This window comes from Microtus oregoni, unplaced genomic scaffold (genome assembly GCF_018167655.1).
Source record: "Microtus oregoni isolate MIOR12 unplaced genomic scaffold, Mior012 000004F_ref0000308, whole genome shotgun sequence".
Lineage (NCBI taxonomy): Eukaryota > Metazoa > Chordata > Mammalia > Rodentia > Cricetidae > Microtus > Microtus oregoni.
In genome coordinates this window covers 57,520,492-57,542,963 of record NW_024543063.1, presented here as the reverse complement: position 1 = coordinate 57,542,963, position 22,472 = coordinate 57,520,492, and the positions used below count along the sequence as shown (strand labels likewise).

General features: G+C 43.3%; 2 protein-coding genes across 3 annotated transcripts in view; one reads left to right on the top strand and one right to left on the bottom strand.

The window, feature by feature from the left end:
• Nucleotides 1–16,899, top strand: part of Ogfod1 (2-oxoglutarate and iron dependent oxygenase domain containing 1) — a 32,193-nt gene extending 15,294 nt beyond the window's left edge. For both annotated transcript variants that reach the window (XM_041649689.1, XM_041649690.1), the window contains 6 exons: nucleotides 57–170; nucleotides 1,171–1,250; nucleotides 1,495–1,808; nucleotides 11,176–11,298; nucleotides 11,764–11,822; nucleotides 12,458–16,899. In XM_041649689.1, the coding sequence (XP_041505623.1) occupies nucleotides 57–170; nucleotides 1,171–1,250; nucleotides 1,495–1,808; nucleotides 11,176–11,298; nucleotides 11,764–11,822; nucleotides 12,458–12,619 (852 nt within the window). In that variant the 3' untranslated portion in view covers nucleotides 12,620–16,899. The remainder of the gene's footprint in view (nucleotides 1–56; nucleotides 171–1,170; nucleotides 1,251–1,494; nucleotides 1,809–11,175; nucleotides 11,299–11,763; nucleotides 11,823–12,457) is intronic.
• Nucleotides 16,896–22,472, bottom strand: part of Bbs2 (Bardet-Biedl syndrome 2) — a 32,165-nt gene continuing 26,588 nt past the window's right edge. The window contains exons 16-17 of the mRNA XM_041649688.1: nucleotides 19,733–19,881; nucleotides 16,896–17,387 (exon numbers count right to left, since the gene is read on the bottom strand). Of these exons, the coding sequence (XP_041505622.1) occupies nucleotides 17,281–17,387; nucleotides 19,733–19,881 (256 nt within the window). The 3' untranslated portion in view covers nucleotides 16,896–17,280. The remainder of the gene's footprint in view (nucleotides 17,388–19,732; nucleotides 19,882–22,472) is intronic.

The following is a 22,472-nucleotide window of genomic DNA, read 5'->3' as shown; positions in this document are numbered from 1 at the left end:
TAGCACAGAAGCTATAGATATTAATGGATCTCGTGTGTCTGCTGCTTTTTTATAAGCATGAAATTTTGTATGAGTGGATCAACCCTGCTTATCTGGAAATGGATTATCAAATGCAAATCCAAGAAGAGTTTGAGGAAAGGTCTGAAATCCTCCTGAAGGAGTTTCTTAAGGTATGCCGCCATAGCCTGTTTTATGTGTGTTGTTGAGGCGTCATCCTGCTAAAACTGACCGAGAGTTGTTTTCCTTCTTGTTCAAATGTTTATGTAATTCTCTTCAAATCAAATGTACAAATTACAGTAATAAGTATTGCTGTCAGGTATGGGTATGTGACATCCCCAGGACACAACATACATTTTTAAGTTTTGTTTGTTTATTATTTTGTTTTATTGCCATGTATGTATGCACACGTGCATGTTGGTGCTCAAGGAGGCCAGAAGAGGGCATCAGATCCCCTGGAACTGAAGGTGGGGGTTCCTTCGTAATAAGCACTTTTAACCACTGAACCATCTCTCCTGCCCAGCCAGGACTATAATGGTTCATGTGCATGCATGCACACGCACACACATACACTGTAGTGTGAATTCTAATTGGTCTTAATAATAAAAGCCCTGAGTCAGATATAGGGGTAAATACTAAAAGATCAGAGAAACAGAGCAGCCTGCCACTAGTTCTTACCTCTAGCGAATCCTCAGAGCGAGTGGACAGTCCTGTGCCCAGGAATCCTCAGAATGCCATGAGCTCCTGTCTTCTCCCACCTTGCATTCCTCTCTCTGCCCAGCCATATGCTGTCTCCACCTCCCTAGTGCTGGGATTAAAGATGTGAGCCACCACCACCTGGTTCTGGTTCTCTTTTATACTGAATCAATTTCGTATAGCCCAGGGTGGCTTTGAACTCACAGAGATCTGTCTGCCTCTGTTTCCTGAGTGCTGGGATTAAAGGTGTGTGCCACCACCACCTTGCTCAAAATCTTTAATAATAAATTTACAAACACTTAATGGAATAGCCTGATGATACTTAGCTCTCTTAACTCAAGCTACCCCAAAGATCTTGTATATAAGAGGAAATATTCAAATGGACCTCTTAGGAATCAGCCAGCTGATACTGTGCAGAGCCAGAGGAATGAGGATTACAGGAAGAGCTGCTAACTTCTTTATTTGCTTATTTTCCAGCCTGAGAAATTTGCCAAGGTCTGTGAAGCCTTGGAGAAAGGAGATGTGGAATGGAGTAGCCGTGGTCCCCCAAACAAAAGGTAGAGGTCACCATCACATATCTGTATTCAGTGCTCCCTCTTCCGTCTGCATAGCCCATCTCCAGTACTGGACACTTGCCCTAGCATTGAGTTCCCCAGGACATGCTGCAGCAGGCCCTAGCAGAGTCTCAGCATGCTCAGAAGTTGTGCCACCATTCAGGGAGAAGCTCAAAGCTAATGACAGCTTGGAGGCACGAGTGATCTCACATGTGGGGCTGAGGCGCTTGCCATTGCTGCTTTTCAGGTTTTATGAGAAAGCAGAGGAAAGCAGTCTCCCTGACATACTGAAGGAGTGCATGGGCCTGTTCCGCTCCGAGGCCCTGTTCTTGTTGCTCTCCAACTTCACCGGCCTCAAGCTCCACTTCTTGGCTCCATCAGAGGGTGATGAGGTCGAGGACAAAGGAGAGGGGGAAGTAGCCTGTGCTGCTGATGGCACCGAAGAAGGGACTAGCCAAAGCCCCTCAGCGCCTAAGGATAATCAGGCAGCTGTTGGCAGCCACAGTCTAGAGAGTGGTGAACAGGCAGACCTGGAACCACAGGAAGACGAAGCAAAGAAAGGTAAGCTGGCGTTAGGACTCACCTTTATGTTTACCATTCCGCAGTCAAGTGATTTATTCCTAGCTGGGTAACATCACTGTCACTCTGGATCCTGAGTTCTCCTAAGGAGATGGCAGAGGTCAAATCTATACACAGAAAACAACCATCAAACAATGCTAAAGGCTTTCACAGCATCCTGTGTTTACTGCCAGCCCTGGTCCTCCTCTCCCCCACTGCTACCATTCTGACTCCGAGAAAGTGTTCTAGCTGTTCTCCTGGAAGTGTTCTTTCTGCATTTCTTCTCATTCAGATCTGAACAGTGAGGGGCACTTCCTCAGAGAACCTTTTCCGTGTCACACTCTCCCCCAAGGCTGCTCGGTCATGGTCAGTCCTCGTCACGACCTCACTACAGTGCTTTGTACGCAGTGCCATGGTCTCTGAATTCATCTGTGCTTCAGTCCTGTTGTGTCTGGAGGATCCACTTAGGGCCATTGTTTTTGTGTGTTTGGCGGCATCCATCCTCGTTAGCTCTTAGCAATAGTACCAGCTTCTCTTCTGCATAGCTCCCTGGGCCCCGAGGGTTTGATGAAGACATCCCACTTAGGACTAAGTGTTCCAAAATCTTAGTCTCTTAGTCCCATCTACTGCAAGAAGAAGCTTCTCTGACGATGACTGAGCAAGGCACTAATCTATGGGAATAGCAGTATCTGCTAAAGGAACACAACAGTAAAATGACTGCAGTATCATTAGGACTCATTATCCTAATACATCCTAACATAACAATCAAACATGTCTGTTTTCATACTAATACCAGGCTGCTTTTTTGTTTGTTTGTTTTGGTTGGTTGGTTGATTGGTTTGGTTTTGTTTTTTTAATCACTATAGCTCTGTAGTACAATTTGAGATTGGGGATAGTGACATTTCCGGTAGGTCTCTTATCATTTAGGATTATTATAGCTATCCTGGGTTTTTTGTGTCTCTGTATGAAGCTGAAAATTGCCCTTTCCATTCTGTGGAGAATTGTGTTGGAATTATAGTGGTATTGCATTGAATCTGTAGATTGCTTTTGGTAGGATGGCCCGTTTTTACTCTATTAATCCTACTGATCCAGGAGGCTAGGAGATCTTTTCATCTTCTGATATCTTCTTCAATGTCTTAAAGTTTTTATTTTAAAAGTCTTTCAGAGTTTTCCCAGGATATTTTAAGGCTATTGTGAAAGGTAGTTTCCCTGATTTTTTTTCTCAGTCTGTCATTTGTATATAGGGGACTGCTGATTTCTGTGTGTTAATTTTGTGTCCTGCTACTTTGCTGAAGGTGTTTATCACCTGTAGTAGTTTCCTGTTGCAGTTTTTAGGCTCACTTATGTATACAGTCATATCATCTGCAAATAAAGATACTTTGGCTTCTTTTCCTATTTGTATGCCCTTGGTCTCTCATTTAGTTGTCTTACTGCGCTAGCTAACACTCCAAGTACTGTATTGAATAGATGTGGAAAGAGTGGACATCCTTGTCTAGTTCCTGATTTCAGTGAAAATGCTTTGAGTTTCTCTCTAGGTTGATGTTGACTGGGTCTGCTGTAAATTGCCTTTATTGTGTTGATGTATGTCCCTTGTATCCCTAATGTATCTGTCTAACTGCTGTCATAAAGGGGAGTTTGTCCAAGGTACTTTCTGCATCTGATGGGATGGTCATGTGGTTTTTGTCTTGCAGTCTGTCTATATGGTAAATTACATTTATCAATTTACATATGTTGAACCATCCCTGCATCTCTGGGATGAAACCTACTTGATCATGATAGAGAATCTTTTTTATGTATTCTTGGATCTAGTTTACAAGTATTTTATTGGTAATTTTTCATCTCTGTTCAGAAGGAATTCTCTTTGTTGGGTCTTTGTGTGGCTTGGGTGTCAGGGTAATTATGGCCTTATAAAAAAAATTAGGCAGCCAGGTGTGGTGTCACATGCCTTTCTTCTGAGCACTCAGAAGGCAGAGGCCAGCCTGGTCTACAAAGCAAGGTCTAAGTATATTTTTGGTTTTTTTTTTAAGATTATTTATTTATTTTATGTATGAGTGCTCTATTGGCATTACAACTTTATGCCAGAAGAGGGCATCGAATCCCACTATAGATGGTTGTGAGCCACCATGTGGTTGCTGGAAATTGAACTCAGGAGCTCTGGAAGAGCAGTCAGTGCTCTTAATCACTAAGCCATCTTTCCAGTCCCTTTCTATTGTTGATATTCAGCTTTAATCCACAGTGGTCAGATGGGATGCAGGGGGGCATTTTAATTTTCTTATATCTCTTGAGATTTACTTTGTTTCCATGTATGTGGCCAATTTTGGAGGAAGTTCCATGAGCTGCTAAGAAGGTGTATTCTTTTGTGTTTAGGTGAAATATTCTGTATATATCTGCTGGGTCCATTTGATAATGTTATTTAACTCTAGTATTTCTATATTTAATTTTTGTCTGGATGACCTGTCTATTGGTAATAGTGGGTGGGGTATTGAAGTCTCACACTATCACTGTGTGAGGATCAATATATGATTTTACCTGTAATAATTTTTTTATGAGCTTGGGTATGCTTATGTTTGGTGCATAAATAAACATCCTCTTTTTGGATTTTTCCTTTGAGTTTCTGGTGTCCTTCCTGCTCTTTTTTGATCAATTTTGGTTTGAAGTCTCTTTTGTTAGATGTTAAATGGCTATACCTGCTTTCTTCTTTAGTCTATTTGCTTAAAATACCTTTTCCACCCCTTTGCCCTAAGGTGACGTCTGTCCTTGGTGGTGTGTTGTGTTTCTTGAATGCAGCAAAAGGGTGTATCCTGTTTTCCCATCCATTTTGTTAGTCTGGGTCTTTTATTGGGTAATAGAGACCATTGATATTAAGAGTTACCCAGGGCTGGAGAAATGGCTCAGAGGTTAAGAGCATTGCCTGCTCTTCCAAAGGTCCTGAGTTCAATTCCCAGCAACCACATGGTGGCTCACAACCATCTGTAATGGGGTCTGGTGCCCTCTTCTGGCCTGCAGGCATATACACAGACAGAATATTGTATACATAATAAATAAATAAATATTTAAAAAAAGAAACCCTAACTAAGATATCCCCTATGTTTTTTTTTTAAAAAAAAAAGAGTTACCCATAAGCAGTGTTTATTGATTCCTGTTACTGATTTGTCATGGTGTGGGTCCCCCCTCCCTTTGATTGACTGGTCTGGGATTGTTTATCCCTTGTTTTCTTGTATGTGATTAACCTCTTCAGACTGAAGTTTTCCTTCTGGTACCTTCTGTGGTAGCCAGGTACTGCTTAAATTTAGTCTTATTGTGGAATATTTTATTTTATCCATTTATGGTGATTGATAGCTTTGCTGGGTAAAGTAATCTGGATTGGCATCTGTGGTCTCTAAGAGTTTGTAAAACATCCATTCAGGCCCTTCTAGCTTTTAGTCTCCATTGACAAGTCAGGTGTTATTCTAATGGGGCTGCCCTTATGTGTTGCTTGGTCTTTTCTCTTGAAGTTCTTAATAGTTTTCTTTGTACATTTAGTGTTTTGATTACTATGTGTGATGTGAAATTTTTCCAGTCCTGTTTATTTGGTTTTCTATATGTTTCTTATACCTTTATAGGCATTTCCTTCTAAATTAGAATTTTTTTCTATTTTGTTGCAAATATTTTCTATACCTTTGACATGGGTTTCTTCTCCTTCCTCTGTTATTATTTTAGATTTTTAGATAAGATCTTTTCATAATATCCCAGATTTTTTGGTTGTTTTGTACTTGGATTTTTTTTTTTTTTTGCTTGTTGTTATTTTTAGTTTAACATTTTCTTTGACTGAGGTATCCATTTCTTTTACCTTGTTTCGGGGGCCTGAGAGAGTCTTCCATTTCTTGTACTCTATTGGTAAGGTTTATCTCTGAGGGTTTTGTTTGAGTTTCTAAATTTTCCATTTCCAGTTTGTCACATTGAATTTTCTTGTATTTTGGTTGGGAGCCTAGTTTTTCACGGCTGAGTCACTTCTCCAGCCCGAGATCAGGTTTTCTGTGGTGATTCTATTTTAACTTTCATGTTTTGAACAGTTTTCATTATTTTACTCCATTGATTTTGTTTTCTCAGACTTCATTAAAATATTTAAGTCCTCTTTAAGGTCTTTGGACGTATTTATAACTGCTGTCTTGAAGCCCTTGCCCTGTGCTTCAGCTGCACTGTATCTCCCAGGGCCTACTGTAGCAGGGTTCCGGGGTTCCGGTACAGGCACTTTGTCTCGGCTCTCCATGTTAATGTTTTGTGCTGGTGTCTTGGCATCTGTAGTTAATGAGGTGATTCTAGGTGTTGATATCTGGTCTTGTATTTGTTGGATGGGTATTCTATTTCTTGATTTCTGTTGCCCTCTCCGGATCTTAGGAAAATATGGTTTGTAGATGTAAGTTTCTATCCCACCTGGTCCCACAACCATTGAGTCCCAAATAAACACACAGAGGTTTATATTAATTATAAACTGTTTGGCCTATTGTTCAGGTTTATTACTAACTACCTCTTAGAACTTAAATTAACCTATAATTCGTATCTATGTTTAGCCACGGGGCTTGGTACTTTTTCTCAGTAAGGCCTTCTCATCTTGCTTTCTCTGCATCTGACCTTCAACAGTGTCTCTGCCTTTCTTCTTTCCAGAATTTTCTTATGTAGTAATAGGAGCGGCGGGCTGCATCCCCAGCACCCGGCCGCCCCCATGGCTAGCTTTACCCGAAATAATTACACGGAAACTGTATTCTTTTAAACACCGCTTGGCCCATTTCTATCTAGCCTCTTCTAGGTTAGCACTCGCACCTGGACTAGCCCATTTCTAATCTGCTGTAGCCCACGAGCTGGCTTACCAGGAATGATCTTAACCTGCGTCTGCCTAGAGTGGGAGAATCATGGCGACTCCCTGACTCAGCTTCTTTCTCCCAGCATTCTGTTCTGTTTATTCCACCTACCTATGTTTTAACCTATGAGGGCCAAGCAGTTTCTTTATTGCTTAACCAATGAAATCAACAGATTGATATATGACACTCCCACATCACTTCCCTTTTTTCAGTTTAAACAAAAAAAGGAAGGCTTTAACTTTAACATAGCAAAATTACATACAGCAAAACAGTTATCAAGCAAGAATTACAGTTACAATATTTATATCTATTTTATCTTTTATCATAACTAAGGAAAACTATAACTATCTATTCATTCTTCAACTCCATCAAAGACTCCAGAAGGATATAATATTACCTAAGTAAACAAGAAATAAGAAAACTCTAGAAATGACAGAGACATCTCGCTGCCTGGACAGTCACCCAAAGTTCTTTTGTACCGTTGGGGCATCCATCTTCAGCCTTCAGGCCAATAGTATCCAGCAAACATTTCCATGAAGCAGGAAATTTCAAAGACAGTTCAGTCACTTTCTGCTGTATCCTGCAGAATGTCTCGCAGACTCTTTCATGAGTCAGGAACCCCAAAAAACCATCTCACCTTTAGGCAAGTTCAGCAGTCCTCTCTCTGCGGGTTCTCTTTGTCCAGTTTATGCAACAGTCCAGGCAAGAGCAGTTTCTTGCCCAAATGGCTATCAAACTCCATAAGGATCCTCTTCGATGCCCATCTTTTTCTTGAAGTAGATTGGTGCTGCCAGGAGCAGAGTGTTTCATTGTCATGAAAAGTCCTAAGTTATTAAAACATTAAATGCCATATTCTGCAGTCTTCTTTTTTTTTTTAAAGATATATTTATTTATTATGTATACAACTTTCTGCCTCCATGTATACCCAAACGCCAGAGGAGGGCGCAAGATCTCATTACAGATGGTTTGGAACCACCATGTGGTTGCTGGGAATTGAACTCAGGACCTCTGGAAGAGCAGACGGCGCTCTTAACCACTGAGCCAGCTTTCCAGCCCTCTGCAGTCTTTGAAAGATATGAAGAATGCCTATTTAACTGAAATATATCTCTATATATCTAGAAAATCTAACTAACATGACTACAAGCTTGACTATTATTGATGATTATCCATTAGCAAACTATATTTCCTAATTATACATTACATTTTAAAAATGAACTACACAATCACAATAACTTAATCAAGATCAGAAATACATATACATATAACAAAATTGACCTTAAAATCCACACCAATGCAAATTATTCATACCTATATCATTTCCCCCTTTAAATGTAAAAGAACATTTATAAACAATATTTTGGGAACATGGGCGTAGTTTTTTCTCTCCAAACTGCTTCCTGCTGAATGGGGGCGCTGTTAATCAGATCATTTAGGGTGTAACCTGTGTGCCAGGTTTATCTCAGTTGGCAGTTGAGTGAAGTAATTTTTTGAGGGTATTCACAGGAACTTTTCGGGAGGTCATGGTCTATCATACCATATCAGGATAGATGCAATCCACAGGGTCTGGTCCTCTGTGAAAACAAAAGAAGACCCTCTCCAAGGCATCATATCCTTAGACCCAAATTTTGAAATCGTAATACCCTTATATCCATTCTGGTTTAGCTTGGCAGCCCATGTAATGAAATGTCTCTCTGTACTTAGCTCCTTCACAGTCAAAAAATTTAAAGAAAACACAATGACACAAAGAATCCAGACTCTCTGTGAATTTTCCATTTTTACGTGGCTTATTTTTCTTTATTTCTCTTAATCTATAACTATCTGTACTCTGTCTCTTTAAAGACTTTACCTTTTTTTTAAACCATTAACTTTATTCTCTATATTCTTTTTCTTCTCTCTCTCAAGCCTACGTACATTCATCCAACAGTGTGACTCATTTAGTGGTCTGAATCTGTCCTATTGTGAATCTGCAATTTTTTACTATCCAGGAGCACTTTTGATTTGCGCCTTTAAATCACTAGGTGCTTAAGAATCTAAGCTGTGACATTCCTAGGTCAAAAACAGGTACTGCCTGCTGGCCCCGCCCAGTCCAACATGGCGGAGCCGCTCGTGCCTCTGATCCTTGCACATTGCACCAGTAGCATGGCGGAGCTGCTTGTGAGCCCCCTTTTAGGCACACAGCAGTCTAGTTGCCATCAAACAAATCGAAGCACTTTACTCCAAATGCTCCATTCAAAAGCTCTTGTCTCCCGCAGGAGCCAGACAGAGATTACAATGGCTGTACAGCCCAGAAAGCCAGCATTTTAAAACAACCAGTTTTTTCCTGCTGCTGAGTCAGGAAAATTTCAAAATGGAGGACGTACCATTTTGTGTTAGCTCTGGGGCCGCCAGGTAGGAGCAGCACTCAGCACTTTAATTCTGAGACTGAGCATGCAGCACAGAAATTCTTTTCATCCAAGTTACAGCCAAATCTGACACGCAGAGCACTGTGCAGTCTGAAAACACGCCATGCCCTTCCGCCTGCCTAAGCCTGATTCAGACGTCTGCCCAGGTGCAGTTGGGGAGCGCTGAGCCATCAGCACGGTCTCAGAGCACTCTCCTTCCAATCCCAAGTGGGAACACAAACATCCAGTCCCATAAAATCCATTGAAATGCTTTAAAGCCAGAGTTCACGCTGGCAGCAGAGCCCCAGGAAGCCGCGCTTTATAATGACACAGCATTTTTTATGCTGCTCTTGCCGAGTCAGGAAATCTCTCTACAGCACGCCACCAACAAACAGCAAAAATCTGTGTTAAACTCTCCCTTATTTTTAAACCTTCTCAGGTTTTTAAGTGGATTTAGTCCATCACGTCTGGGCGCCATCTGTAGTAATAATTGGAGCGACGGGGCTGCGTCCCCAGCACCCCCGCCGCCTGCATGGCTAGCTTTAGCTTATGCCCCGAAATAATTACACGGAAACTGCGACGAACTTCTCGACCAGCAAGAAAGAACAACCACCACACGAGGATTCTTCTCAGATCACGCTTTAATGGAGTGCCCTTGGTTGAGGGAGAGCAGAAAGCGAGAGGGCCCCGAGAGCACTAAAGCAGCTGCTTATATAGGGAGTAGGCACACGGGTCGCCCTGTGATTGGTTGCCACCATCAGCTGACACTAGACTGCGTCAGGATAGGCCCAAGGACTCTAAACCACCGCGCATGCGGGAAGCGGAGGACACGCAGCTCCCAAAGGCATAGCCAAATATGGAGTTGTTTATTTCCAACAAGACAGGATGTCGGTGCCATCTTGTAATGGCGATCCTGTCCGGCTCCCTGCAGGAAACTGTATTCTTTTAAACACCGCTTGGCCCATTTCTATCTAGCCTCTTCTAGGCTAGCTCTCGCACCTGGACTAGCCCATTTCTAATAATCTGCTGTAGCCCACGAGCTGGCTTACCAGGAATGATCTTAACCTGCGTCTGCCTGGAGTGGGAGAATCATGGTGACTCCCTGACTCAGCTTCTTTCTCCCAGCATTCTGTTCTGTTTACTCCACCTACCTATGTTTTAACCTATGAGGGCCAAGCAGTTTCTTTATTGCTTAACCAATGAAATCAACAGATTGATATATGACACTCCCACATCATTCTTAGTCTGGCTGTCCTGCCTATACTTCCTGCCTGGCTCCTTGCCAATCTACATTTTATTAAATCAATATGAGTGGCAAATCTTTACAGTGTACAAGAGCATTATCCCACAGCAGTGTGGTGTGGCTGTGAGTTCCCTGGTAGCGAGTGCTTCTGCAGGTCAGTGGGTGGCAGAGAGGACTAGAGATGGGCTGGGATGAAAGGAAGAGAGGAGCTGTGGGAAAGAGCTAGGGGTGCTCTCCGCAGTAAGAGTCAGGGTCCCCAGGGATTTGGAGGTGTGGTGGGATGAGGGGATCTTTCAAGTAGGATGCAGTAGGACAGAGAATAAGTCTGGAGAGACAGGATGAAAGGGCTAGAAGGCCCCTGGGTCTGTACCAAGAGTTGGAGTCATTAGTGAAGGGAGACAGAGTGAGAGGAAGGGCCTCTGCAAGCAGGCTGCTGCAGGGCTTGACGGGGAGAAAGAAGAGACTGTGACGAAGACAAGGTGTGTAGTGGCAAGGGTGTGGCCACGGGCAGGAGCTGGTGGGAAGGGTTTCTAGGTATCTGCAGCTGGTGAAGGAATGGAGGTGGGCTAAAAGTGACAGCTGACTGGATTGGCAGGAAAGAGTTAAACTGGGTCCTAAGAGGTGAGGCCCTCTGGGAATGGAGGTAGGGGAGAGGGGGAGCCCCTGCAAGCTGCTACTGGAGGCTTCAGATGAGAGACCACACTAGAGACCAGAGAGGAGAGAGAGTGAAACCCAGTGAGACCTGATTACTGCCAACTGTTGCGAGACTTTAAGGCGGCCTGCAGCTGAAGGGCTGTGGGAATGCTTTCCACATGCTGTTCTGTCATCCCTAATCAGTATTCCCTGCAGTCAAGCGTGTGTGTTAAAGTTGTAAATAATGTGCTCGGCGTTGTCTTGTGTTTTCTTAGAGTTGGGTGTTCCCATGTGCCAGGGGGAGCTGAGGCATTGGAAGACTGGTCACTACACGTTAGCCCACGACAACAGCAAGACTGAATTTGCCCTGGACCTGTTTCTCTACTGTGGCTGTGAAGGTAGGAAGGGGCAAGGCAATAAACTGTCTCCTTAGTCCAGGCAGGCTTCCAGGGGGACTCCCTCCAGCTGACAGCTGACTCAACCATAAGCACTTTCCTGTGGGCACGCTCGCACAGTTCTAGAGGATGCCGGGGATCATGAGTTTGTGTCCCCAAATCAGACTCTTGTCTGGGGATGGAAAGGTAGACCATACCTAATTATTTCCCTAGCTCTCCACCACAACAGCAGGGTCTATATTTTTTTTTTCAGTATAATTGCCCTTATCAGCGTATCTAACATTTAATTCCTTTAATTTTCTCATTCAATGTTAATAAGTAAGCCTGTGTTCCAAGTTCAGCTGTCTGGGAAATGAGGTGTTTAAAGGAAAGGGAATCCACAGCAGCAGATGCTAAATGCCAATACAGACGTCCCAGAGTCCTTGCTGTCCAGGGTGAGCTCAGTGCTGTTTGTCTTTCCCTTGTCAGGCTGGGAGCCAGAATATGGCGGCTTTACTTCCTACATTGCCAAGGGTGAAGATGAAGAGGTAAGAGTCTCCCTTCTCATAGCTAGTTCCCTTTCCTAGCTTGAAAAAGTGCTTTTCTTAAAACACCTGGTATTTTATTTACCTGATGGTTTGATTTTGGCTTTTTTGACGGAAGGCCTCACTATATGGCCCAGGCCAGCCTAGAACTCACTATCTCACCCAGGCTGGCCTCATACTTTCCACACCTGCCTCCACCTAGCAAGTGCTGAGATTGCAGGTGTGAGCCACCATGCCTGGCAAGAAACCTCAGTGAGTGCTCTTAGCTGATAAATTCATGCTGGCCTGCCTTGCAGTTTCTCTAATTTTACAAGGACATACTCGGCTTTGGAAGAAAAATCACCAAGCATTGTTCTACCTTACTGAGAACCTGTGGGTTAAGAGGCTTCTGCCTACTAATCTTTCTAGGCAGTTGGGAACAAACGCATTAGGCCAAATTTTCCTCTTTTCTCAGTGTTGCTAGTGAGTCAGAGCCTGTTGGAAAATGTCTTGACGGAGAAAAGCTCATCTCCTAATGAAGGATCTTTGAAAGACTCCTGCACCCCCCGGCTTAAATACTCGCCGTGGAAAATGAGCGTGAATGGCTGCAGGGCTGAGAATGAGCTCTGCGTTCTAACATCTCGTGTTTCCCGTTGCAGCTGCTCATAGTGAATCCAGAAAACAATTCTTTGGCATTGGTCTACAGAGACAGAGAAACTCTGAAATTTGTGAAGCACATTAACCACCGAAGCCTAGAGCAAAAGAAAACCTTCCCAAACAGAAGTGGTTTCTGGGACTTCGCCTTTGTCTATTATGAGTAACAGGGGTGGGCAAAGCCAACCAGCATCACTTCATCGTGCTGGGAAACCTGGAGTCCTCGTGGAGTGAAGGAAAGCATGCAGGCTGAGGGCATCCTTCAAAGGGGCTGTCCTTACTGGCTGTGCTGTGCATGCAAACTGTAACACCAACCTTAGGAGGCAGAGGAAGGAGGGGCCTCCAGTTCCAAGGTCAGTGTGGTCTATACAGTGAGACCCTGTCCCAAAACAAAACAAATCTTGGTCATCCTTTTATGGAACTCAACCTAGACATCAGCCTCCAGCTATGTACTTATCTCTTGGTTTTTTTAACCCCCATCTCACACACACACACACACACACACATGCACACACTCAGTTCTTTTGGTTCTATAGTGACTGCCTCAGCAACTTCTAACTTTGGTGACTTTTTATTTATTATGGTAAAATATATGTAACATAAAATGTAGCAGGATAACTTTTATTTTTTGGTTTGAGGGTTTTGTTTTTGACAAGGTTTTACTATGTAGCCCAGGCTAGCTCTGAACTACTGACCCTTCCACCTCAGCCTCCAAGTTCTGGTGTCATAGGCATGAGCCACCACTCGCACCAGTTCTTGCATGTCCAGGTCAGTGGAACTGAGCACACTGGCAGTGCTCCAGAGCATCCGTCACTGCCATCGTATCCCAAGTGAAATTCCGTGCCTTGTGAATAGTCAGCTCACTCGCTACTGCCTCTTCTCTCTTGACTGTTTGCCTCCTAAGTGAATCATAAAGTATTTATCCCTTCATAATTGGCTTGCTTCACTTAGCACAAAGTCCTCAAAGTTCAACAGTCTTCCCAGTGATTTTTCTTTTTCACTTCTTCTGTGTGGTTGTAGAAGCATGTGTAATCTGGTTCATGCTGAGTCTGAGAGCTGTAACAGTTTGAGTAATTGCACTGCTCCCCACTGTGGCCCGAGTTCCACCCTGGCTCTCAGGACTGTTTACTCACGTGGGTCTGGCTGAAAACTGCCATGGCCCTGGGAATTATGTGGCTGAGAACAAGGACAGGCTGCTTATTACCCTCTGTATTTACTCCCAGGAGTCTACCACAGTGGTTCTCAACCTGGGGGTCTTGGCTCTTTCACAGAGGTCAGATATCAGATATACTGCATATCAGATATTTATATGATTCATTCCAGTAGCAAAACTACAGTTATGAAGTAGCAACGAAATAATAATAATTATGGCTGGGGGGTCACCACAATGAGAGGAACTGTTTTAAGGGTTTGCAGCATTAGGACAGTTAAGAACCGCTCATCCACTGCCTTCCAAACCTAGAGCTGTGGCTTCTGTGAGTCTAGCCTCCCAGTGACCGGGTTCCTTAATGCTGGCGGGCCGGGTGTAAATTGTGTTGCCTTTTCCTTTTTTTAAAGACTAGCACTAGAAAGCCGAGTCAGAGTCACAGGAAGCCTCACTCTGCCTCCACTCTTCTCCCTGTTCTGCTCCATGGGGCTGTGACACAGCTCTTCCCACTGCGGCACACACACGATGACTGAACATGTCCCCACCCCACCCCGGGTCCGTTTGCTGCTGTCTCGATTTCTGTCTGTCCTTGCAGGTTTCAGTGTGGACTTTACTAATAGGAGAAGCACTGGGCCTTTAAATTTCTCATCCACACTTCTCTTTCGTGTCTTCAGACTCTACCCAAGTACCGTCTATCTGTTAACATTGATGGGCCTCAGTTTGTTCGCTTTGTTCCATTAAGTAAAACACATTTAACATCGTAGCCTAATGGATACTTACAAGTCTTAGGTGTTCTGAATTAAGCATAAAAAAGTAATTTTTAAATAATGATAAGAATATCCAGACCTAACCTAAGGAGGCATGAAACTTTAATCCCAGCTCTTAGGAAGTAGAGGCAAGAAGATCAAGAGTTCTTCCCTCATCTACACAGTGAGCTCAAGGCCAACCTGAGCAATAGTAGACCTTGTCTCAAAATCAAAGAAAGTTCGGGGAGAGCCGACACATCTTTATCCCGGCACTCGGGAGGCAGAGGCAGGCAGATCTGTGAGTTTGAGGCCCTGTTTCAACAAGAAAGAAAGACTATCCAGAGCGAGTTTGAGGGCTGTCTTCCCATGCTGGGCAGTGATGGGCATTCTCCATGTACACTGCTTTGGACTCCAGCGTCATCAACCACAGAGTACTGCTCAGGTAGGACTAAACATACTTTGTTGCTAATGGTTAATTTTGAAGCCTGTGCTTTCTGAATCGCTGCAGACTAAAGGAAGGCACCCCCTCCTCCCTGTTTGGGGTACTGGGACTCCGATCCAGACTTGCTATGCCTCCAGTCATTCTTGCTTTCTTCTACTTTGTTTTGTTTGATTTTTCTAAGACAGGTACTCACATTGCAGGCCAGGCTGACCTTTAACTCCAGGCCCTCCTGCCTCAGGCTCCTCCGTGGCAGGATTACAGCAGTAAGTACTGCATCCAGCTCCCTTGGTTTCTGATGTGTCCTCATGATTGAACTTAGGTAACATTTTGTTTGTGGATTAACTCCATGAAGACCCAGGGAAAGTGCTAAAGAAAGCATCCTATGAGCCAAAGCATATACCTCTTAGCACCACCCAGCTTCTCCAGTTCTGGAGACCTGTGTCTCCTTTATCCCCATCTGCTACGGTCTGCCGCAGCAGGACCTTTACAAGACTGGGCTGAGATGCCCGGACTGAAAGAACCCCGGAGGGTCTTTCTGTCTCTGCTGAGCCTCCTGCCTGCAAGAACAACAGAACCTGCAGATTGCTTTCTGCTCTGATGACAGTTGCTTTTTGTCATCCGTCATGTGCCACATCATTGATGTTTCACTGAGATAAATGGCATATGACAGTAAGCCCATAAGTCTACAGTGGAGCTGAAGGATTCCTATAGCCAGATCACTCACAGTCATGGTGACAACAGGCCACCTGTCTGTCGCTGCATGAGTACAGCGCATGCAGCTGTGCACAGAATGGCGGATGCAGGCCGCTGTTTTCTGTTCATTACATACTACCTGCTCAGAGTGCACTGCTGAGACCTTAACTCCCATGTGGCTGCAGGTACTCCAGAGGAAGGGTGGCTATGGGGGCTGGCGTTTCTGTGCATGTTACTGCCCTCTCAAGATCACAGTAGAACAGAACACGGGGAAAGGCAGTGATGAAGATGGCAATCGTATGTGTGTGAGCCTGAGCCAGTGTGTGTGTCTTAGTTTTTAATAAAAATTTCAGAAAGTTTTTTAAAAAATTGAAAATAACTTGGAGGAAATATTTTTGTACAGTTATACAGTATAAAGTGTTGTTATAAGTCAGTTATAAAAATTACAGTTTAAAATAAAGGCGTTCTATTCCGTAAGCTAAGGCTACTGAACATAGAGTATTTTTAACATGGTGCACAGGTCGGGAGCCTGAAAGCTTCCGCTTGTCTGTCCAGGTACATTGTCGGGTCTGCATAATGAACCTGCCTCAGCTCTGACTCTGCTTCATTCCTGATCCTGACTGACTGCTGCTTTGGGCATGGGGCAAGAGTCAATGTGGATTCTTAATACCTCTTCTTGGTAAAAGCTATGCTACTTTCTGTGTGACCAATAAATGGCATGTTTCTTTTTGTCCTTAGTAGTGAGCCTCTAACTCCTTTTTACTTTGTTTTCTTATTTATTGGTGTTTTGAGAAGGGTCTCTGTGCACACCCTAGCTCCCCATCTGCTAAGATTATACAGAAGTATAGCACCGTGTCCAGCTCTGAACTTCCAGTTCTTGTACTCCTTTTCCTCAAGGTGGGTCTCCCCCGAAGATAACAGCTTCCTATCTTTTCAGATTATATAAATATGCATGTTCATTTTTGAGAAATTAAAACAAAATTAAAATTGTGGAAAAATACAAAGGTCAGTTGAAATCCTACCCTGCCACAACGCCTTGTTGCTTTGAGTGTGCCAGCATGGCTGCCCTGCACTGCGTTAGGAAGCATGGTTCCTCTCTGCGCTCTCTGCCCCTTCTCCTAGTGGGAAGAGACAAAAACAAGGTTCTAGGCAGCCTTGCAGGCAGGGCTCTGACGGAGTGACTTAAGGCCACCACTGCATACAAGAATAAAACAGTTACCTGAGTGCTCCTTAAGCAAGTCTCTTTCAGGTCCTTAGAATGAACACAAGCGGGCAGTGAAGCATTTGGAGATTTGCCGGCAGACTGCCTTCAAACTTGTTTTCCTTAATATAAATTTGTTTACACACATCTTTGAATGATTAAAAATTTTGAATGTCTGTATTTTTGTTTTTCCCCACAAAATAAAGATGTTTTGTGCATTTCTGTTATGGTGGTAATTTATAATCAACAAGGACCAGTATCTTTTATTTTTAATGAAAAAGTAAATACTCCATTTCAAATTTTAAAATTCAATTACAATTTCAAGGAGAAAGGAGATAAAAGTTTATATAAAAGAACAAGCTAAACTCTGACACCCTGATGTTGTAAGGTAGCCACACTATTTCATACAAATCAGCAAAGTATTATAGATGTCAAATGAAAGGAGACTGACTTTCAGATGAACAGCTGTGTTTAGTTATATACGTTATAGTGGCTTTCATTCTTAGCAACCTGGACTCACCAGGATGTGACTGGAGCAAATCAGCCTGGATTTCTAGACATGAACCATTTCCAGGAGCTCCTTCTTTGGTCTTGCTCTCCTATGAAGGAGCAGTCCCCACCCGCATGATTCTGAAGAGTGTGTTGATGTTGTTGCTTCGAATCGCATCCCTACAAGCACTGATCACCTGGTTTTTCGGCTTTCCAACTGTGTAAGAAAAAACATCAAAAGGGAAGTTAAAAGCCAAGCCAGGCATAGTGGCCCACACCTTTACTCCTAGCACTTGGGAGGCAGAGGCAGGCAGATCTCTGAGTTTGAGGCCAGTCTGGTCTACAGAGCGAGTTCCAGGACAGCCTGAGCTACAAAGTGAGATCCTGTATCAACCAAACAAAAAAGAAAACAGAAAAGAAATGAAAAGCCAGTTTGAAGACAGCATAAAACTAGGGTAGAAAAGAGTTGCTTGAGTTACATAAATTTTACTAATGTGTTAACCTAGAAAAGACTGAGTTTATTACAAAACAAACTTGGAGAGCATCTCAAGCCAGAATCCAAGCAGGTGTGTATAGCTGAATCAGTGCTCACACTCCCAGTGAAGACCACTCGAGAGGCCGGAGCGCTGTCAGAACAGCAGCTCTCGGGCTGGTTACTGCTTCCTGTTCTCCATACTTCCAAAATGGACACTTGGCTAGTTAGTGTTCAGTCTTTTTCTTTTCTTTTCTAATTGAAGACTATTTACTTCCTTGGATTATAAACTGCTGGGGTTCAGCCTTGGCTGGGGTTCAGGTCCTGAGGCAGGGAAGAGGTATCAGCACAAGGAAAAATTCTAACCACCAGTGGATTGCACTCAAGTGGCCCTGAATATCAGATCAAGCTGTCTTTATTTATACTTAGAGTTTTTTGTTTTTTTTTTTAACCAAGGTTACATTAACAGCTTTATTATTGGCTCCTTTTTTGGCTTAAGAAATACATCATATTTTAAGAAATATACCATAATTATTATTATTGCCCCCACTGATTTCGTTTATGCTTCCCCAAACACACTTTCCCACCCCCTACATAACCTTATTCTAGACGTAGAATTCAGCAGTTTTGCAGGTCTAATTAAATATCCATCCAGACACATCCTGCTCTTATGTCAGCTAGGTGGCGACTTGGGGTTACAAAGTTAAAAAGTAACAGACATGGGTACAATGGTTTAAAAACAACAATATTTAAATCCAAACAATTCTTTTGTGTCTTAAAGATATACTTTTATACAGTTCCCTTTTCCACAAGAGGGTCCCATGTCTCAACCTCTCTGTAAAAGGCAGACTTTGATAAGGCACTCTTTTCTGATCTCACTATACCATACTTCTTCCACTAATATAAGCTTCTGTATATGGTAAAGATGGGTCTCTCCATCCCATATTTCACATTGTATTTTTCCCATTGGATCAATAATAGGTCCTATCATTGATTCTATGTGCTTGGTGTCCATGGAACTTACTCTCAACAGTTGATAGTATGTGTATTCCTGAGGCCTTTTCCTTATTCTGTGTGTGCATGCCCTCTTCTTTCCAGAACTGTGAGACATGGCTAATGTTCCAAGTGCTGTTTTTTCATATGTACCTGTCTCTGTTGAGTCAGAAAAGCTCCCAGGATTAGGAGTTGTAGTTCATAATTTCAGATAAGAGATTCGGGAAGCCCTAGCTCCCTGTTGAATATTAGGAGAAAATATTCGCGAAAGCACAGAATATCCAGGGAAAATTACAGCTATTCCAAGTAAAACTAAAAACCGCCCAAAAATCACCAATATGAGAGAGAAAAGAACCTGCAAGCTACATGAACTTTGCAATCCCTACATGTCCCATGAACTACAATCCTTGCCAGGTGAGAGTCCGTTTCCGCGGTGCCTTGCCCAAGAAACCCACTGGATAGGTAGTCTTATGCTGATCCAAGACTAGGCTGCATGCTCCCGTCAATAAACATTAAATTTTCCTTGAGAACAGTGGTTCTCAACCTTCCTAATGCTGCGACCCTTTAATGCATGTTGTGGTCACCCTCAACTATAAAATCATTTCCTTGCTATTTCATAACTGTAATTTTGCTAGTTATGAATCGTAATGTAAACATCTATATGCAGCCCCTGTGAAGGATCATATGGGTTGCCACCCACATGTTGAGAGCCACCACTTTAGCAGCTACTGCAAGATCTTAGAAAAGGAGCTCTGGGCTTTATTTCTTTTGTGTTTCATTTTCTTTTTTGAGACAGAGTAGCTCTGGCTGCCCTGGAACTCACTTTAAGACCAGATGGACTCAAACTTACAAGAAATCTGCCTGCTTCTACCTTCCGAGTATTGGGATTAAAGGTATGCACCACCGTGCTTCATAAGACTTTTTTAAATCTGTCTGGAGGAAACTAAAGCCTTTGGTCTGAGTGAGAGAAACCCAGGTGCAGCCAGCTCTGGGGTGTTGAAAGCAGGCTGCTTTAGGACCCACTGTGAGCCACAATCTTCCATAATTGTCATCTTTCAAAACATCACAGACAAATCCCAGTGCCAGGAAAGACTCACCACGAAGACGGCCTGCTCTCTGGATTGCTTGGTTCACGGCCTTTAGGTTTCCTAGCAGCTCCGTATGGTTGTTACATCGAATCTTATATCCGTTCAGCAGATCCTTATTAAGGTCATAGAGTTCCACATAACGATTCTTCATTGTCTTCCTGTGGAAATCAGTAGAAGCCTAGTATTATGATTTAACAGTTTTTAGTCACATTAAGAAAGAAAACAGTCAGGTACGATGACACACATCTGTTAATCCCAGCACTTGGCAGGCTGAGGCAAGAGGATTATAAATCCAAAGCCAGCCTGGGCCACTAGTGAGATGCTGTCTCAGAACAGAGGAAGAAAGGAGAAAACACGTTTTTAGTTGTATTTTCATCAATATAGACTAATTACGGAGGTTTGCTTTGACAACATCCAAAAGTTTCCATCAAAATATCCTTTTTCATGCCTGGCGGTGGTGGCGCACGCCTTTAATCCCAGCACTCGGGAGGCAGAGGCAGGCGGATCTCTGTGAGGGATCTCTGTGAGTTCGAGACCAGCCTGGTCTACAAGAGCTAGTTCCAGGACAGGCTCCAAAAAACCACAGAGAAACCCTGTCTCGAAAAACCAAAAAAAATTAAATAAATAAAAATAAAAGAAAGAAAAAATATCCTTTTTCTTGCAGATAGATAGAAAACAAGTGAGGTTTCTGAGCAATTGGTTCATGGTTTGTTTAGATTTAGAAGCTTACTTCCCTGGAGTCAGCAAGGCAGTAGCTGGCTTTAAGTTTCAAATTAGTAATTTGTTAGATAAAGAGGCCTATTAAAATATTTCCAGAGAACAGACTCAGATTCATATTTTATAAAGTTTAAAAAACCATGAGCTAGTGAGATGACTCAGTGGATAAGGGTCCTTGCTACCAAGCCTAGTTAATTTGAGTTCAGTCCTCCAGGAAGGAGCCTCACCTGTGTGAAACCCAATGCTAAAGTTACCAATATCAGAGAAATAACAGCACAAGCTGGAGACCCAGAAGTACTTGACTATCGAAAGCAAAACTCTCATTTACAGGACACATCTGGAAATTCTTTTGTTTGTTTGATTTTGTTTTCCAAGACAGGGTTTCCTGGCTGTCCTGGAACTCGCTTTGTAGACCAAATTGGCTTCAAACTCAGCCCACCTGTTTCTGCCTTCTGGATTAAAGGTGTGTACTACCACACTTGGCCGCATCTGGAAATTCTTAAGTAGCATTTTATAAAATCAAGTGTTCATTAATACAGAAAACTATAATTACAAAAAATGCAATATAAAACAAAGCTACTGTTCATAAAGCAAAGAATAGATAATACATAGGCTCAAACTTCACATGGAAAAAATGATTGCAAGACAGTTTTTTGTTGTTGTTGTTGTTGTTTTGGTTATTGGCTTCTTGAGACAGGGTTTCTCTGTAGCAGCCCTGTCTCTGCTCAAACTCACTCTGTAGACCAGGCAGGCCTTGAACTCAGAGATCTGCCTGCCTCTGCCTCCCAAGTGCTGGTATTAAAGGCATGCACCACCACTGCCTGGTACACTGCCCAGCACTAGAACAGTTTTTGAGACAAGACAAAAACAAAACCCTTGAAGTGGTTGATACCCAAATGAAGGAAGAAGCCTCAGAGCAGCTCCCGAGAAACAAACAAATGAAAAGCCATCCTACCGTGTATTCCTGCTAACACAACACCATTTTAATGTCACTTCCAAAATTAATAAATCACTGAAGTTGCAAAGAGCAAACAAGTACAAGTGATGAGAAGGACTAAGCATTAGGGCCTGTAGCCTCTCCGCCTTGCCCCACTGCCCTGCAGCCTCCAACCCCCAACCCCAAGGCAGGATGACTAGATATGAGGCTAGCTTCACAAAACCATACTAAAACCAGAAGTACTATATGATCCAGCAGCCTGCTTCGGAGTGCTGTCCAGAAGAACTGAGATGGGGGTCTTTAAAAGGCTAGTGCCCCGTGTGCACTGCAGAGCTGCTCACAGAACAACACACGAGTGAGAAAGCCCACGGAAACTGGAGAAACATCTTAGGAGGCCTCCAGAAAGAAGGAAACTGTAATGTGCAACACGGTTGACCTTTGAGGGTCTATGCTAAGTGAAATAAGCTGGTCCCAAAGCGACAAATACACAATGCCACTTCTATGAGGAATCGATAAAACTGCCAAAAATGATAGCGTCAAGTAGACGGGTGTCTGCCAGGGGCTGGGGAGAGGGCAACATCGGGAGCTGCGCATCACTGAGGCCACAGAGGACCCTGTACTCACAGAAGCACTAAGAGAATCAGGAATGTCAATCACAAAGCAGTGTCTCCTCAATGCAGGGACAGAAACCAAATTGCCTGCATTCCATCCAGAAAGCTGACAGTGGAGTCTGTTAGTGACCTGGTGACCCTTTGCTCTCGGAAGAGACACAGCTTACCCAAATTCCTCAGGCTGATCATCCCAGACTCTTCCCTCCCTGGACTGTAGCCCATCCTTAGGGGCAAGTACTTTATATAGCCTGCTGACAGCTACGCTATCCAGAGAGCAAACTGGATTCTAGATCTTTTAGCTACAGCCCCCACCCTATGTAAGTCTCTAATGTCACACCGTAAGCTTTATTGTGCATCTGGAACTGGACCGATTGTTGCCCAGAAACCTTTTTCCCAAATTGTACTGTGTTTTAAATATGCTGATGATGAATTGCCTGTTATTAGACTCCCTGAAGTCAAGAGCTAGTCTCCAGGACAGGCTCCA